The sequence below is a fragment of the Sebastes umbrosus genome, chromosome 6 (assembly GCF_015220745.1).
Source record: "Sebastes umbrosus isolate fSebUmb1 chromosome 6, fSebUmb1.pri, whole genome shotgun sequence".
Lineage (NCBI taxonomy): Eukaryota > Metazoa > Chordata > Actinopteri > Perciformes > Sebastidae > Sebastes > Sebastes umbrosus.
In genome coordinates this window covers 20766950-20786421 of record NC_051274.1, presented here as the reverse complement: position 1 = coordinate 20786421, position 19472 = coordinate 20766950, and the positions used below count along the sequence as shown (strand labels likewise).

Below are 19472 nucleotides of genomic sequence, written 5' to 3'. Positions count from 1 at the left end.
TGCTGTAAAGTCTTCTGAAGCCAACTTGTGATTTTAGTTTATATAAATAAACTGCTTTTTATAGCTTACTCACCTCCAAAAATTACCTTCAGAATATGAATGCTTTCATAATGAATAATAAGGTGTGTTTTTAAGACTTTAAATTCATGACTGCAAGCAGTTCAAATATGTGATTATCATATTTTCCCCATCACATTGCTTTGTCTGAGACATACTGTCCGATGTGAGCAAAACAATATTGAGTATCATTGCTGTAGATAGGACACTGAACATTAGCTTGAGCTCACACTGGGACGTCCATGCTATAAACTATCACATGTAGTGTGTAGCAAGTTTATTGGAATGAAAACACATTGTTTAGTGATTTAACTGTTGCAGTAACTGTAACCTGATAACCTGAATGTGTGGTTTTCTTTCAGAAATACAAGGAGTTTGAGCGGGCGGTGCGGGTGGAGGAGATTGATGGGCTGCGGCTGGTAAAGAGGCTGGCTGAGGACATGGAGGAGATGTTTCACAAGAAAGCCGAGGCTATGAAGGTACTCGTTTCTACCTGAATCATCATCCATCACACTAAACCTAAACCTTCCTTTGCGATTAATAATTGATTAATAATTGTGATTAACTGCAAATTAATCACACATTTGTTATCTGTTCAAACTGTACCTCAAAGGCAGATTTGTCAGATATTTGATACTCTTATCAACATAAGAGCGGGCATTATGCAAATTTATTTATATATGTATTATTGGAAATCAATTAACAACACAAAACGATACCCTCACAGGTCTAGTGGGTACCCATAGAACCCATTTTCATTTACATATGTTGAGGTCAGAGGTCAAGGGACCCCTTTGAAAATGGCCATGCCATTTTTCCTCACCAAAATTTTGTGTAAGTTTAGAGTGTTATGTAGTCTTTTTCGCGGCAAGCTATTATAACATGGTTGGCTCCAATGGATTCCTTAGGTTTTCTACTAAGTTGCATTAATGCGTTAAAGAAATTAGTGGCGTTAAAACGAATTTGCGTTAACACGTTATTATCATGTTAACTTTGACAGCCCTAGTAAAGATATATTTAAAATAGAATCATTTTCATTTTTATGTACTATAAAATATACCACATAACAATGACCACCTAATTACAAAATAGAAAAAAATAGAATTTTTTTTCCAGTTCAGTATTCGCACATCTATTCCCAGAGAGGCTGGGAGAGGCTCAGGGGGCTCAGTGAAATCACTTGCTGACCCTATTTGATGTCTGAAGGAGTGCTGTAGTGTCACATTGCCACAGTGAAACCAGACACATCGTGTGCTCGCTGTGTGTATGTGTGAGAGAGATATGTGAGGGTGCTGTATGAGGTGATAGACAGACAGTGAGAGGCTGTGAGCCACCCATCAGTGCCACTGTGTCACTTTGTTGATCTGCTCAGACCAAACATCAGCGTCTAAGAGGCCACTTTAAGACAAATCTCCAAACTGAAACTGAAATTGTTTGATTTAGATTTGTGTTCAATTCTGCATGCATGGATAGTAGCGTTAATATAAGTACTGTGCTTAAGTATTGTTGTTAAGTTCTATATACTTTTTAAAAATACATTTCAGAATTGGAATATTGTACTTTTTTACTCAGTATATTTATTTGACAGTCAATAGTTGCATAGTTGCAGATTGAGATTTTACATGAAAAACATCTGATCCGCTCATTAAATATCCATTTTTATATTTAATTTAAATAACATTTAAGTATAATTAAAATGCCAATAAATGATGTATGCATCAGACATAATAATTCAATAATTATATTACAACAATGAATCAACGAATCGCTTAGTTGCCAATTAATTAAATTAATCGCCATCTATTTAGATAATCCATTAATCGGTTTGAGTACTTTTTTAAGAAACAAAAGTCAAAATTCTCTGATTCCAACTCCTTAAATGTGAATATTTTCTGGTTTCTTTACTCGTCAAAAACAGTAAACTGAATATATTTGAGTTGTGGACAAAACAAGACATTTGAGGAAACACATTGATCGACATTTTTCATCATTTTATGGCGTTTTATAGACCAAACAACTAATCAATTAATCAAGAAAATAATCAACAGGTTATTCGACAATAAAATAATCGTTAGTTGCAGCCTTATATTATATGATAAAATATACCCTTAAAGAGCCCATCCTGCTTTATGAGCATCAAATACTTTTACTTTGAAACAATTTTTTTTAATAATTCTCATAAACTTTTACTTAAGATTTGGAATTCTGTTCCATCACTCATTTTAGAGTATTTTTATATTGTGTTATCAGTGTTTTTCTTAGATAAAAGATCTGAGCATATCTGCATGTGTGGATATGTGTGTGTCATTGCCGTAACAGGTGCAGTTCAGGATGTGTCCACGGTGCTCTGCCTCTGTGGCTGCAGCTCTAGCTCCAGGTGATAGATCTTATCAGGACAACATGGTGCTGTTAACACAAATTGGATTTCTCTCTGAGAGTCTGGTCCAAGGATACAAGCTGAAAGGAAAGCGACGGAGGAGAGAGAGAGAGAGGGGCACAGATAGTGACAAACCATTTCCGTGCTTTAGCTTTGCTTATGCCTTTTATTATTCTTATGGTACCTTTGCCCGCTCGGATTGCGTGACCATTACCTGTTGCACCGTGTTCCATTTCCTTTGAAAGCATTCCCATTTCCACAAACCGTCGTCACTGAGGACATAGAGAAGCTGACGTATTTCATGCTAATATGAGTCATCTGGCATTTCAAAAATATGACTCCTACTCTTATACAATGATTGCTGGCATGAATGCAAGGTTCTAATTGAATAGTATTACTGGTTAAATAGACAATGGAGGACTTAATCAGTTTTCTAATAATAGTGAACATTGTTTTGGAATCCAACCACTGCTATAAGCTTAACGTCCATTTTTACATTACAGACAGACGTGTCTTGTCAACCTGTTCCAATTGAAACTTATTTGAGTCTGTGCTGTGAGATTAGATGTATTGAATCTTATAACACACTTTTCTGTGTGCCATCTCCTCGAGAGTGCGTTAAATCCCTGGAGATATGAGGACTCGGTTGGCTAATGGCTTCTCTAGAGCCGCCTGCCCCTGTGTTGGATGCCTGATAATTGTACATCTCAGTGGAGTTGTGTGTGCCAGTGTGTGTTCATATATGTGTGGAGTAAAAGTTTTATGGGGTTGATGAGAAAGATGAGAGGGAAAACTGGTCACAGGGGTGATGGAATTGCGCTTTAGCAAAGACAGATGAAAGCCGTGGGAGGAACAGGAAGAATAAATGTTATAGGGAAGAAAATTGAAGAAAGTTAGAGGAGGAGTCAAAAAGAGTCTGGAAGCTCATATTCGCAGTGAATTTAACCCCTTGTCTGCTGCTATCATGATTCCACTTCACCCCCACCTTTCTCATTTTCAGTTGGCCCTGTGATGGATTGTTAGTAGGGAACATACAATTGAAGCATCCATGAGTCCTTTTCCCTCTTTTTCTCCATCTTTCTCCAATTTATCTCTGCTTTTATTACCCAAGCTCTCATCTGTCTGGCCTAGTGAGCAGTCTCAGCTGCTGTCCTTAAGCGTCCCTCGTTCCTTTGTCTGTCTCTCCCCTCTCTACTCCGCCTCTTCCCATCTCTCTGCTTTTTGCTAAAGTATATGTGGCGCTCCAGCGATTCAATTTCCGTGCAGGCGCTCTCCCCTGTCCATCAACACGGTTTTATCTCCCCGTCTCCACGTCGATTCCCCCCTTTTTATCGCGCGCCACCACCTGCTGAGAGACAGCAGCCTCTGCTGCTGTAAAAGGGTTCACCTGTATGTATGTGTGCATGCTAGTTGATGTCATTCTTTTCAAGTTGGTTTAGGTGAGAGAAGTTGTGTGCTTTCATTCTAATAATGCTTTTGATTTGGAAAAGAGGAAGATGATATGTTAGAGAAACATGTTTATAAGCTTCATTCATAGTATTTCCTGTAGGTTTTGTGTGTAATATTGTATGTGTGTCTGTGTGTGTGTGTGTGTAAGTGAGAGTGACAGAGTATACAGTGTGTGTGTGTGTGTAAGTGAGAGGGACGGAGTATACAGTGTGTGTGTGTGTGTGTGCGTAATTGCATTTAGAATTGATGTGTGATTGTGTTCATGTCTATCCTTTCTCCCTTATCATCACATTATTGTGGCAAGCACAGCCTGCTCGATGTCTGACGGAAAATTAAACTTTGGGCAAGAGCATTTGTGTCTTTTAGTTGTTTCAGCCAATTTGATTGCAACTCCACTATTATAGATACGATCAAATGGCCAATGAAACAGTGTTTCAAAGTAAACAAAGGGCGTAGTTTTCACAGGCATGAATGCAACCCGTTCTCACTCCCAAATCTTCAAATACTGCCGATTGGTATTGGCATTGGAAACCGACGCACCGAGGCACCCTTTAGCAACAGTATGTGACAAACAGGGCTTTCAACTAACTCCAATGTAAATCCAACTTTGGCGTTATTTGACGGTCGGAGCAACTGACGTAATATTAATAGCGTGAGTCTGTTCAGGGCGGGCGGGATGGTTGATGGATGGGTCAAACAAATGCAAGACTTTCAACCAGGAGACCGTTTGTGTCCCGTGTGAAACTAAAAGTAACATTGACTTATTTTGTCACATCAGCCGTGAGTCACATGACTCGTCTGTATCGTCAGTCCCTTGAGTCACGTCAGTCATTAGTCACGTGACTCATCGGTATCGTCAGTCCCGTGAGTCGTTAGTCAGTGAAATTAACGTCAACCACGACCATTTCCTAACCCTAACTAAGTGGTTCTTTTGCCTAAACCTAACTTCTTGTGTAAACGGAAGTTTATTTTGAAAGGACACTATGCATGTAACGAGCGAATATTGACACGGAGTCCCTTGTCCACCCAAAAGTAACGCAAGAGGAGTACCACGTGCGTTGGTCTCCGATGCCGAGGGGCACTGACCAAGTATGGCAAGCAAAGTGTATTTATGTGTTGTTTATTCCTGGCCTCAGCAAGCATCTCAGCTCACCATTGTTACGTTTTAATTACTATTACCTTCATCGGTTCTTCAACATCTAGCAGACAGCAGCTCCTCCTCTCCTTTCCTTTCCTCTCCTCTCCTCTTCCTCTTCTCTCCTCTCCTCTCCTCTCCTCTCCTTTCCTCCTGGAAATGGTGGCAACAGCAGACGTTTTAAAGAAACAGTGAACACGTTATTATCAAAGTTGAAAGGCGTGGAGCTATTGTAATGCCCTCTTTGAAGTCAAGCACGGCTGTGTTTCATGTGACAAATGCACTTCAAAGCAGAGTGGATGCCTTGCTGCTAAGGCTGTTTCTCCTGTAATGGCATTCGGTCTCTGCACGCTCTGTACCTGCTGATATCATTTACCTGTGGCAGCTACGCCTCTGTAGTCCTCAACATGATTACCAGTGTAGCGCAGGGGAAGCCTGCATGGGTGTACGTTAGAAATAAAAGACACACACAGGACTTATAATGACATTCTCTGCCAGCAAAACCTCCTATGAAATTTAATTTTCATTTGCTGATATGTACGGGGAATTTTAAATACAAATTCAGCATTTCGACAAGGTGGCAAAACTCATCCTCCGCAGGAGATGATTTGAATTAAGATGCGTTTCCCCGTTAACATATTGCAATTTAATTGCTGAGTAAAAGAAGTCAGACAGAGAAAGAAACACCAGCAATCAGACAATCAGACCTCAAGGTTAGCTGAACTTATTTGGAAGAGAAAACGAAGATGAATGGTAAAACTGTATATATATATTATATATAGACCGACCTATTATATGAGAGCTAAACATGCTCATTCAGGAATGTTCCATGTGTATTGGTGTACTGAATAGTTCTGCTATAGGGACTTTAAAATGGTGTGGTCTGACCCTGCAGTCTTGTCCTGCCCTTTCCCTCTGTCTGCCCTCCTCCCTGACATACCGCACTGTCATGTTGAGCTGACAGCACTGCTCCCCTCATTTCCCTAATTTCATTAGCTGTCCTCAGTCTCAGATCATTGCCACGTCTGTGTGTGTGTGTCTGTTAAGAGTGATGGCTACTAATGACAAGGCAGAGCCAGCCAGTAGATGTCAGGACAGCGACGGTCTCTTCCTCCTTCTCTTTCTCTCTGCTTGTTTTTCTGTCACCAAGAAGTCACAGTGAGAGAGATGGAATTGCTTTCTAGAGTGATGAAATTGGGATGTAGGCAGGAGGTAGTGATGGGAAGGTAAATGTAAAGAAAAGTCCAAAGTTCAGTCTGGCAAGCATGAATTCATATACAAATATATAAACTGTATGTATACACATTGGGTATGTCTAAATGCAATGTGTTCATACAACGATTCATATGATTCCTTACGAAAAGTTATTCCTTATTTTTCGTGAATTTTCCTTCGGATTTCCAGCAACACGTGACGCGCGTGTTCATTTCTGCTCCAGTCTTTTCAAAATAAAACTACTTAGTTAGGTTTAGGTAAAGATCCACTTGGTTAGGTTTAGGCAATAAAACTACTTAGTTAGGTTGAGGAAAAGATCCACTTGGTTAGGTTTAGGCAACAAAACTACTTAGGTTGAGCAAAAGATTGCATTTTGGGTTAAAATAACACCGGATGTTAGTCTAAGTACATGTTCACTTATTTTGTGCTCGTCAACATTTCCAAAAAAAACTTACAAGAAAAAAAGTTCAGTCTAGTCATGAAATGAAAGTGTGAAGACAGTGTGAATAGCAGACAGAGGAGAATTGGATGGCAGTGCTGGATCAAGCACTTCATATTCCCTTTATATTCCCTTTCAGTCAGCAGAACTGCTGAGAACTTGTCGAGTATTGATTATTGGGACTTGGTGTTTCAAAGCACACTACCCCCTCTCTCTCTGTCTTTCCCTTTGAATCTGTCTCTCTCCACAACGCTCCTCCGTCTACTTGGCTTGTACCCAATCTAGATGTGCAAAACAGAGGAAGCAAAGTGTCACAGAGCACTTTTCCATTTTGTTGATGCTGCAACTCTTCCCTGGCTGGTTTGACAATATTAATTGCTGTCCCCGGTGCTATTGATGGGCTGACCCGAGCCAATCCCGCTCAGCCCAGCTCAGGCCTCGACGGATCAGGCCTCTGGCAGAACCAGGACCCACAGGACATGCCCTGATCCAGTGGGCCAAGGCTTAGTTAGCATTTCCTCTTACAGCTGAGGAACAGCTATACATCTGGCCAAGCAGACACAAGCCAAATTATTCAAGTGTATTAGCTTAGCACAAATGTATATACAGTAAGGTTGCATATATATTGTAGCCATTTTTAAACATACAGTATTCAGATGTGAGGAAAAGTGTCAAAGCTTCTATCTACACATGCAGACAGAGCTGTTAAATGTAGCAGATTGCAGATTGCAGGTTGCTATTGGTGTATTAAATAACAACTCTTAGGGCAAAATGTTCAGATGTTCTCAACAAATCATTACTCCAAAAGATGATTATACGGAAAAAGAAAAAGTTTGAACCCAAAGTACAAATGCTTGCTGAACCCACAGCACACAGCACACAGCACCTCTGGGAATGTGTTTTTATGTGAGTCTATTTAGAAGTGGAGTTGACTGCGGTCTTGTTCTCAGCTACCTCGGGAGAACATTCAGATACAGGCCACTGCCCTCCCTCCTCTTGGTGGAGGGAATGTGTCGAGGCGAGGCTTAATGTGCTGCTTACAAAAAGTCCAAGACTTCCGCTACCAGTCAATAATGTATGTTCCCCCCCACCCCGTCCACCCCTCCACTGCTTCTCTGACAGCGGTTGTTAGCATAGCTCAGCTGTACATGACAGCTTTCGCTAACTTTCACGGCTTTAGTGTTGCATTCATAATGGAAAGGCATTTCTTAAGGTCAGTGGCTTCAACCGTCAGCAAACCACACAGCAAGTGCGGCACAGGAACAATAAGCCAATCAAGTTGACAGCTTAATGACGGGGATCGTTTATGAACTTTTGAAAGTGTAAACAAGCTGAATCCTTTGTCAGGCAAATCATAATCACAGGATGTCAGATAATGAAAGGGGGTAGATGAGTCCAAATGTCAGAGACATTGACTGGGTGGGTGGAAGGAGGCGGGATGAAAAATTATGGAATAGTAAGGGAAATTGTGTTTAATCGAGGGGGAAGATATTGCTTCAACTTACACTGCTAGGGAACTGTTGGAATATTAGGAAAGTAAGATTTGTTTACTCCAAAAAGTGTGTCAGAAAGATGATCAAAATCTGATCAGAATATACATTTTTATCATGGCATATTAGTCTAAGCTCAATTTTAAACTGTGAAGCAAAACGCACCAATATCTCGTCATTGCTGACATAAATGTCAATAGATGTTTTCCATACCTCGCCAAAATAAATTATCTTGATGCTAATTTCTTCTTCATAGGCATAATATTCTCTGTTAATATGCATCACCTCCACCAACCTGACAGCTCCAAAGTGTCATAGAAAGTGCTGGCAAAGCAACGCGAGGATAGATGTGAACTTGTTAACAGGACACATTGTTTCCTGTGGTTTGATTTAGGCTAAAAACAAATCGACAAGTAAAATGAACCTGAGGAAATGAAGAGAAAATAGGAGCCTGACCCGGACCAGACCAGTCGGGTTCTGGTCTAATCAGGGTTGTGCTGTGAATCAAAGCTCTGTAGGGAAGACGGACACCAGCAGAAACGCATCAGGGATCTCTGTAATCAGGTAGAGATGCCAGACTCTTCTTCTAGCGCTAACAAATCTAATCCAGTTACCACAGTGAGTCTTGTTAGCTCTGTGTGCTCGGCTTTTACCCTGTCAGCTGCAGTGAAGGCTTGTGAATGTGCACGCGTGTCTATGAGCGTGTATTTTCAGGGAGACAACAGGGCCTGCCTCTCTGACTGTGCCAGTTTAATTATTGCTGTCATCTCGTACCAAGCCTGAGCCTCGACAGACAGAATGACTTGAGAAAAAAAAAAAAGTAATTTCCTCTTTCTTTTTAAACTGCATCATGCACTTTGGCAGGACCACCTATTGACAAAAAGACATGGCAGGCTCATTTGAATATATGCGAGACACACACAAACACATGCAGACAGGCAGCGCACACATTCGCGTATGCCCGCGGCGACAAAACATACACACAAAGACAAACACACCACCTGGAGTGTTCATCCTGGTGATATGCTGGAATTGAAATTCACAGGAGTGAGTAGTACCTACTTATCTCTAATCTGTTTTTCCAATTGAAAAACTCCCTGCTACTATGCAAGTTATTTTTTTACCCTAGAGCTTTAACTCCCATCTTCCTGCACGGTAAGTTACACTACAAATGAATGAATAACATGCCAGAATAGATTAATGGCAGGTGGGAATCAAGTGATTTAATGTTCAGTAGAGATGAAATTATCATTGGTCAGTGGATGATGATGTAATGATGTGTACTTTTTAAATGTGTACATACAGGATTAATAGACTCAGTTTTGAGTCACAGGAGAGAGAAATTACACATTTCATAATGAGAGACATTTTTTTCAGGCCATCTTACATCTGCATAATTGAAAAATACACACCATAGACTGTATATAAAAATGAATGAAGCATCTCCACTTCCTCCCACTGTACAAAAATGAAGCCAAAATATGCAGGGAACGGGCGCTGCCGTCTTGCGCTGATGGCGTCATTTGGAGCCAGAGTCTGCACAGTAGTAATCATGAGGTGGAGCCGCGGTATCGAGATCCCGCCAACACACCCGTCTGACTCAATCACGAGCAGCACGGCCACAGCTTGTTACGCCTGGGTCACACTGCCTACTTCTACCTGCCCGTGATGGCTACCTCACTGAACTGCTGCGGCTCGCACACATGCAATATCCACAGAGATTGCTGCTGCCAGCCACATCTTTCTACGTTGAGTTTGCCTTTAATTAAGGCCATCAATAATAGAATGTTTCATGTAATTTCATTATAAATGTAATTTACTATCATTTTAGACCGAAAAAGGTGGGCTCAATTGTTAATAATTGAGTTAAAAACAAATATTAATATTTTTTCCATGTCTGTGACATATTCTACAAATAATATCTCTATAAGTACATTTATGATCAAATTGACACATTTTCTATTACACAGACTTGTAATTCATGTTTCAGAAACATTATCTGCGTGTCTGCGAACTTACACTTCTATTCCAGGATATGAACACACACAACCGCTGGCTAACCTTAGTCAGTGGAAATGTTGCTAAGCTAGCTGGCGACACAGTAACTGTTTGAACCATAGTCTCAATCTTTATACAGTCTGCTTGAAACAGACAATTACAGTTATGGAACGTTGAAGTAAAAGTTACATCTCCTCTCGACGTTCCTACTCTACGTACAGTTGAGTCCGCCTCCAAATCATGACGTCTCATCCCCTTTTTATGGCATCAAATAACTAATTAAAACTAAACTTATCCGAAAAATGAACACTTGAACATACATTAGCGGGATAAGAACTGCCTAAAATGACAGAAGCCATCTTTGGGAAAAATGTATTTGACATGTACTTTGACTTTTTAGTGTGGCTCATGTCCCATCCGCTAACATGGAGGGGGCGGAATTTATGACCTATCCTGCAGCCAGCCACCAGGGGGCGATCAAGATGTTTTGACTTCACTTTTGGAAGCTGTCATGTTGTCCATCTTTATATACAATCTATGATATACGCACACACACACACACACACACACATACTGTACATGCATCAAATTCAATCAGATTCTATCACACACACATTGACATACTTGCATACTCTCACGTTCAATGATTGACATTTGAAAAAGCGGCAGCAAGACAGAAGTGGTCAAAGGGCTATTATCTTAACATGTGTCAGCTGAGAATAACATTAACACTCACTTCCGCATGCACACGCAAACACACATACCGTCACCCACTCACATATGCTGAAATGTGTGATTCTATCGACAACAGCATCACAGGCAGCGTCTGACATTTCGCTGGGAGTGTGAGGCTAAGCGTTCAGACCTTTAGAGAATGTCTCTCATTCCTCTCTCATCCTCCCTTTATTCGCCGTCCTTATCTTTGTTTGTTCCTAGAGCGCGCTTTGTTGCGGATTTCCGGCTGATGCACCTGCCTGAGGTTTTTGTGGTGCTTTTTCAATGCCCGGCTGCACGTATGCTCTCACAGAGGCGTAAGAGTTTCCTGTTCGATTCCAAAAAAAGATCTGTAGAAGTGCAGGCCAGAGAGGACACAGAGGAAATCACTGTGTCTTCTGCTGTTCTGCTGGAAGGAAGCAGAGTGTATCCATGAGTCAATAGCACAGAATGATATGCAACGATATGCAATGGCCAGGTGTGTTGCTGTGGTGGAGAAAATGATTGGCCGGGCTCTAGATTACAGTGTTCACTTCTCAAAACAGCCTGCCTGCACACACTTCAGCAGCACAACACACACACACACACACACAGACTCACACATGGCTCAGCTGATAAGCTGGCTGATTGCAGTAGTTTTACGGGTAAAGCCATTTGAATGGAAATGGGAAATGGAAGTGCGTTACCAAAACTCATAGACACCAGGACCAGCTGTGAATGAGAGAAATGACTTGCTATGAGAATATACCACCATGCACATCACAGTTGGAAGTAGAAAGAAGTGCTTGTGTGTGTGTGTGTGTGTGTGTGTGTATGTGAGATCCCTGAAGCTGTTAAAAACCTTCCGTCAGGTCCTTCACCTTTAGCCTGTTCCAATTGCTACTATATGCCAGCCGTTATTACCCTAGACTAGACATTTTTACATCCGCCCTCAAGGCTGTGTCCTCAGTCCCTTCCTTTACACTCTCTATACAACTGACTGCATAAGCCCTTCACCCATCACCACATACGTACTTCACATACTCTGATGCCGCCGTCGTACTTGGACCACTCAGTGACAATGTTACAGCCTATCAACACTCCATTTGCCACTTCACACAATGGTGCACAGAAAACCTACCTCCAGCTAAAAAGTGACAAAACGAAAGGACTGCTCTCTGGCACATCAAACACACCCAGCAGTGGACAGAACCCCACTGTTGACGCACCATTTGTTTCGGTCAGTAATGTACACAAGGCTCTGGTGTAGACGGCGGGCTTCCAATAGAGGCTCTTTGGATCCTCTGTTGCCCTACACTTAAGTAGACTACTATGGCTACCTTCAGTGCCGCCAGCATTGAAATGGCTCCAACACCCACTTTCCTCCATGGCAAGACAGTTGCCAACAGCTTCAAATATCAATGATGATAAAAAAGAATCACTATTTGAAGCCCTAATATTCAACTTCTGAAACATTTACACAACACACGCACAGTGTTTGCACTCAAAACACGCAATCGTGAATTTGTTTTGAGGTATTGAGTTATTACTGTCTTGAATGTGCTTCTCGCAAACCACTCATATACTGTAACGTGAATGTGAATGGTTTATATTATGCTGTAATATTTCTCTCTCCTGTTTTCTACTGCACAAAAAAAATGCACGTCATAAAGCAGGGAGAGCTTTACTTTAAATGGGGCTGTTCAACTTACATTTCTCTATGATTATCTTTCATTTCAGAATGATGACAGTGATTGCCTGCTTTTGACAAAAAGCTATTTTCAAAAGATGATAGTTCCCGAGAGAGAGTGAGACAGAGAGCGTAACGTTGACTCAAAGGGACACAGATACCCGCACCACCCTACAGGCACACACGGCAGACGGTAGCAGCAAGAGGGTGATGATAGAGGGAGTGTGTGTGTGTGTGTGTGTGTTGTTGAGTGTACGAAAGAGAGAGAGAGTGCATGTGTAAAGCAGCATGAACTGGTGATGGAGTTTGTTGTGGTAGTGTCCAAAGAACCCGAGGCAGTCATTACCTCTACTGCTGAACCATTTAGGAAAATAGCCTCTTTTCACGAGATGGCCAAATGTCTGTCCGCTATCTGTGAATGTATGTGTGTGTGTGTGTGTGTGTGTGTGTGTGGGTCCTGAGGGCTTGCAGTGTTGCTCTAGTGCTAAGGGGTTCTTATAAAGCCAGTTGTAAAGCAACTTCCTGTAAGGCTGTTTATTTGACCCACTAATCAATTCCCTTTTCTCCTCCCCCTCCTGTAGAGACTGGTCGAGGCGGCGGAGGAAGCCCACCTACAGCACGAGGAGGACCCAGACCTACAGGTATGTGTATATGTGTCTGGCTCACACAAACATTATTACAATCAACATGTTCATTCCCCGCTCTTGTAAGCTCATTAATTAAATCAAGCTGAAAATAATTTATCCTCCAGAAGCCAGTGCTTCCGTGATTGGACCCCGTTGAGAGAAAAAGGTTCAGCGAATGACAAGGGCCTCTGTAAACACAACAGAGGAGAGACGGGGAGAAAAGGCATTAGGAGTCTTGTTCTGCAGTCTGTTTCGCTTGACTGGGCTTCACAGTCTTTTCTCTTTTAAAAGTGTGTGTTTGTCCACATCACTCTATAATCATTTTGTCAGCATACGTCTCGGTCTGCCACAGTCACACACTGGCGTTCACAGTCCCACATGAGCAGACGTTCCAAACAAACATGCATACAAAGAAAATTATATAAACATAAGTGTTTTTTTTTTTTAAACTGAACAAGCTGTGTGTGGGTCCATCTTATTTAATGATTTTGTATTCTGTGGATAAAAAAATCATAGACAATGAGATGTTACATTGAGCCAGTTTAAGCAAATAGACTGAATAGACAGGTTTCTGAGCGACGTCATCAGTGAGATGTGCACGCATGTAGGGGGTAGAAAACAAATCAGAATGTCTGAGAACTCATGAGGAGATCATGAATTGTTGTTTTTATACCATAAACTGCACGAATCACAAAAGTAAACACTAAAGTAGGCCTTTAAACACTGGGGGCATGGCAAATAAACAACGCGAAAATGCGAAATACTCGCCTGCAAATATTATATGTTTAGGGCTTTTATTGTGAAAGGAAAGAACGGAGTGGATCTGGTCTGCGCTGCCTTTATCAAGGTCGAAAGGAGTAATAAAGTTTGCTGTCCTGGTTCGGACTACTGAGCCTTAGTGTTGTTGTTTCATAAATATAGGCGCAACTCAACCCGCTCCGCACAACATGCTTTGTTGATGTCTTTATTCGAAATATGAAAGCTCAGAAAATCGACCTTGTTCCGAAAAAAATTACATCACTTTTTCTCAGCGTAATATTTGTGTTGTGTATGAAAGTGTTCATGACAAAAGAGTTCGAAAAAAAAATATATGGACGTGTGAATTAATCGTATGAAAAATACGCTGCTGGTGTGTAACGGCCTTAAGAAGGAAAGCCTCCCTGTTCGCTCGGAGTGCAGAATTAGCTATTGGCATATGTATTTGGTGTAATGGTGCCAAGTTCTGGAAGTAGCTGCATAGCTTTGCACTGATAAAATAAACGGCCACTTTAATGTTTAACACAGTTCACATTGTTGTTGCTCTGTGATCAATGCTTTGGGATCAGTTGGACATGCGTTGTTGGTGTGTGCCAAAGTATGTTTTGGAAATGCGAGGTCGAGTGCCACAAACAAGTTTACCCCGAAACGGTAATTTTACTGGTTTCCAGCAAGTTTATTTATTTCTAAATACTGAATGGGATCTATGGTAAAATAGGGTTTGGTATTCACTGGTGTTGGTACATTAGCTCACTCAAATTTGTGTGTCAGGTCATGTTGGACTCCACATCAGATGTTAGTGAAACCCTAGGGTATTGTTGTCTAAATCCTCAGTGTGAGTAAAACAAATCTACCGCTCAGTTACTGCAAGGCATCATGATTGCACCTACAGATGTATAATGCTAATAACTGATGGTTAAATTGTATGTTACAAGCATCTTACCTATTTTGTCAGAGGTGAATCAATTAATCCTCATGTTTTTTATGCCAGAATTTAGTCAGTGACAAACACATTTTGAGTCTGAAACATAAATTATTTATAGTCTTATATCACTGTCATAGTCCCACTCAAAAACTCAACTAAATTTTATACTACTCCCTGGGAGTTCCACCCTCACTTCTACAGACTTGGGCAAATGCAGTCAGCTAATCATATCTGCATACACACCCCCAAACCCAGCCTCCGCTCTCATGGTTCTGCCTCAAATCCATTTGAGCAGCTTTAATTTTTAGAGTGCAGCTTTGTATTGTGTGTGTGTGTGTGTGTGTGTGTGTGTGTTAGAGAGAGAGAGTCAGTGCACTTGTGATGTTTTCGCCTGAGTTTGTGGCGCATCATGCACATCGCAGAACAGAGTTTATTAAAGTAGGAGGAGCGACAGTAGCAACTTGAGTTTTCAAGAGGAAATGTGATGCTAAGCCGACTTGGGAGCATTTGCTGCTAAACTACTTATAAAGTCTGTGGCGTGAGTGTTGTGTGCGCCTGTGTCTCTGCCTGTGGCGGTGAGTATGTGTTTACTCTGTCAGCTCTTTAAGGTATTACAGTGAATGCCCTGTGGTTTTCTGCTGTCATGGACCATTAAGGGTGGATCAATTACTAAATTTAACCACTTACTGCTGTCCAGCTCTGAATCTTCCTCTCATAGTACCCCTTTCCTTTCTTCTTTTCTTTTTGTTTTTGTAACCTGCTTGATCCTCCACACGCTGTGCAATTTCCCCCTCTGTCCATTAAAGGACAATTCCACCCTATAACACTCAAAAAGGAGCAAGACTTGGCGTATGTGGGCTTATTTGGTTTGGATGGTGTATTATTTGTATTATTTAACATAGATAACTACACCTGAGAATTAATCAGCAACCAATTTGATAATCACTTAGTTGTTTTACCCATTTTTAAAGCAAAAACTCCAAACATGCATACTCTGTTTCCAGCTTCCCTATGAGGATACACTGTCACCAAACAATAAATCAATTAATCAAGAAATAAATCAGGAGATTAATTGATGATAAAAATGAATCATCAGCTGCAGGCTTATAGATAACGCAACATCACATTGAGATCATTTTGTGAGATTTACTGCAGCCATAGTGGTGTTTGATGTAAGAAAAAAAAAATTAAGCTGCTGTACTTAACATAGAGTTTAAGCTCATAAGAATCAGCAAGTGCTTCTGTCAAGACAATTTTTCACTGAAAAGTAAGAGATCCAAATTTAGAGCGCGGTCACACAATGTTATGTTTTGAGAGAGGGGGCTTTTTTTCAATTGGAAAAAGTCTGTCTCTCTTTCTACTGTCTGACAATCGTGTTTGCTTCACCTGCACAATCTCCCACAGCTGATTGCAACAAGTTCACTCTGGGTTCGAACACCATTCTGGAAAATGTACATCACCAGCTGAAGCAAACATGTACACCAGGAGATCAGCCAGTAAAGAAAAGTGTGTGTGTGAGTGTGTGTGTCTGCCTTCCTGCCTGCCTGCCTGCATGCTCATTAGCCGATTTCCAACTATAGAGTTGAGAGTAGAGAGTAGAGACCCATCGGACCTTATTTTGGAAAAATGGTAGTCAAGGGCGAGAGACAAATATTTTTTGGATCCCGTTTGACTTACGCCATGAATCACACATATGACGTTTGTCAGTTTAAAAGATAATTTTGCAAGTGAAAAAAGTTGCAGTTTGTTGTAAAACTTTTGAAGTATAAGACTGTGAAAATACGTAAAATACTGAAGGTGCGACACGAGCAACTGGTCTTGCTCGTTGTTTTGCTTCCCGGCTGATAAAAAGACCAGGAGACGCTGGATAAAACACATCAGGTAAGATGACGTTTCATTTGTGAGTGGAACATAGCTAAGTTAGATATCTAGCTAGTGTTGATGACGTATATTGTGCGAGACGAGAGGTGTACTTCACTGAGCGGTTTCACACAAAACTAAATGATACTACGACAAACTGCGACTTTCTTGACTTGCAAAATTATTCCTTAAATTAACAAACATCATATATGTGATTCATGGCGTAATTCAAACACGATAAAAAAAATATTTCTCTCTCTGTTGACTACCATACATATTTTTTTCCAAAATAAGGTCCCATAGGGTCCACCAGAAGGGGCGGGACTTCGCCTCTCTATTGTTGGTTTGGTAAGAGTGTAGACTAGTCTTGGAATTGTCCTTTTCACCTGACAGTGAGGAAATTAACACCAGAACAAGATACTAATAAAACACATTCACTGTCTCCGTTGTCCACACTCTCATTCAACTTAACACACACTATAATATATAAACACATTTTGAGATTTTGCCTGTTGCAAACTGCCCATGCTAGTGGAGTACATATATATTTTTGTGCATCTGCGTGTCACTGGTGGACACTCGTCTGTGTGTTTGTGTTTTCGTATGCTGCTTTAGGGGCAGTAACACTGTGTGGGCTCACAGCGGTGCTTTATGCCAGTAATTACTTGGCGGAGATGAGATGAGCCCAGCGAAGTGAGTGTCCCTTTGTTTCAGCTTTAATGACACAGCTCCAGAGCTAATAATGGCTGATAGAAAGCCTATAGTCTAATGTAGGGTTTCACAATGTCTAGGACAGAGTGAGAAGCCAAAATACCTCGATACAAGATATTATACCAACAAATTTATATATGCAGTATATCAAAAATGTGGAAAGAGGAAGGGAAAGGAGGACAGAAATTAACATGATAATGACAATTAGATGTACCTGCCAGATGCTTGTTGGCATGGTGTGTGACCACAGTAATATAATCTACTTTAATCAGAGATTAATGTAATGGCAGATGCACTTGGCGTATGATGCAGTGTTACTTCTACAGAGCTTAATTTCTGAACCAGGAAGACTCGCAACACAGAGTTAGTGGGTACGGAGAGCAAAACAAGTCAGGGAACACATCAAACCACAGCCCACTGCCTGTATAGGAGCTTATAGGACACGATTTCGTTACTCATTTCAACACACCGCTCAAATGCTTACCTTTTTTAAAAGTGGGTCCTTAGTAATAATATGGCAAATTATTCATACACCACTTGCCCGCATCATTAACTCATCATCACCATCGTCATGAATCATATTAATAGTCACACTATACGCATAACCCTGCAACCAATCATCAATCAATCATTAACAGCACAGAATGGTAAAAAAAAAAAAACATATGTGCTTACCTTTTTAATTCTTACAGAACAAATGTTCCAACCCAGTGTGCTCTCATCCTCTCCATCCTTTTTCACACTTCTCTCCCTCCTCATTTTGGCCACCTGTGCTGCTGCTATCGTCACCCTGCTGATCCACTGAAGCGAGTTTGGCCTGCTTAGGGTCTGACAGGTGAAGTTCTGCTGATTTAAACCTGCAGTAGGCAGAATGTTTTTATCATCAATGGGCAAAAATTCCATAATAACCTTTCAGTTTATTGTATATTGATAATTCAAGTGCTCTGAGAGATAATTAGACTTCTAGTCACCTCCTCATGGCTCTGTTTTCAGGCTTTAAAAAAATCGAAAGGGAGACTTTGGCCAATCACGGGTCATTTCAGAGAGAGAGCATTCCTATTGGCTGTTCATTCAACAGAGGCAGCTGTATATCACTCGCAAACTCTGATCAAACGGTCAAATTAGGCAGTGCTGATCAAATTTGAATCAATATTCTGTTAATGTAATGTCTATTTCTTGCCTCAAATGTTGTCAGAAACATCTTGTAGTCTACTGTTTATCTGTAAAATGAGAAAGTTTGTGACCTGGCAAGTCACCTTGAGATAAGTTGAGGAAATACCAAGCATCGCCCACCAGCCGGAACAAACTTTCTAATTTTTCTAGATAAACAGTACACTACAAGATGTTTCTGAAAACATTTAATTAGAGAAATAGGCATTAACAGAATATTGATTCATATTTGATCAGCGCTGCCTGGTTTGACCATTTGATCGGAGTTCATGAGTGATTGACAGCTGCTCAGAGACGGCAGGCTCCAGCTCCGCCCTGATTGGTTGTTTTCCTATGGTCTGGGAAATCTTGCAGATGCCATTAGGAGCACCGGAGGACACAGAGGCACATGATTTTTTTCAGATTACCTGTCTCATGCACTACTGTCAGGATATAGTGACCGTTTTATAAAGATAACTTTTTATTAATCATATTTGCTCCAATTCTACCTACTGCTACTTTAAGCGATTAACAAGTAACATCAATGGGAAATAAAGGAATGACAGAACTACTTACATCAAAATTACCAGAAAATGGATAGAAATATCTTGATAGTCACAGACGAAGTGCAAAATAAGTCCCTGTCCAAACGTGGGAGGTTCCGCATCGTGTTCTGACATCCGAAACAAATTAATCCCCGTTTCACCAGGTCGGCCAGCGCAGTAATAATAACTGATTGTCTTTGCCTGGCTATCGTTCAGCATCCATGTTAATGTGCCCATGTTCGCGTGCATGTGTATCTGAGTCTATATGAGTGTGTGTGTGTGTGTGTTGGTATTTATCCTTAGTTAAGCAGGTTTTTCAGTACCTCTTGGCAAATTATGTCGCAGCCATTAATTTTT

General features: G+C 41.0%; 1 protein-coding gene across 4 annotated transcripts in view; it reads left to right on the top strand.

Annotated features, from left to right (window-relative positions):
- The window catches only part of cacna2d3a (calcium channel, voltage-dependent, alpha 2/delta subunit 3a), a 125933-nt gene that overhangs the window by 24688 nt on the left and 81773 nt on the right, over positions 1-19472 (top strand). For all 4 annotated transcript variants that reach the window (XM_037772393.1, XM_037772392.1, XM_037772394.1 and 1 more), the window contains exons 3-4: positions 420-536; positions 13125-13184. In XM_037772393.1, the coding sequence (XP_037628321.1) occupies positions 420-536; positions 13125-13184 (177 nt within the window). The remainder of the gene's footprint in view (positions 1-419; positions 537-13124; positions 13185-19472) is intronic.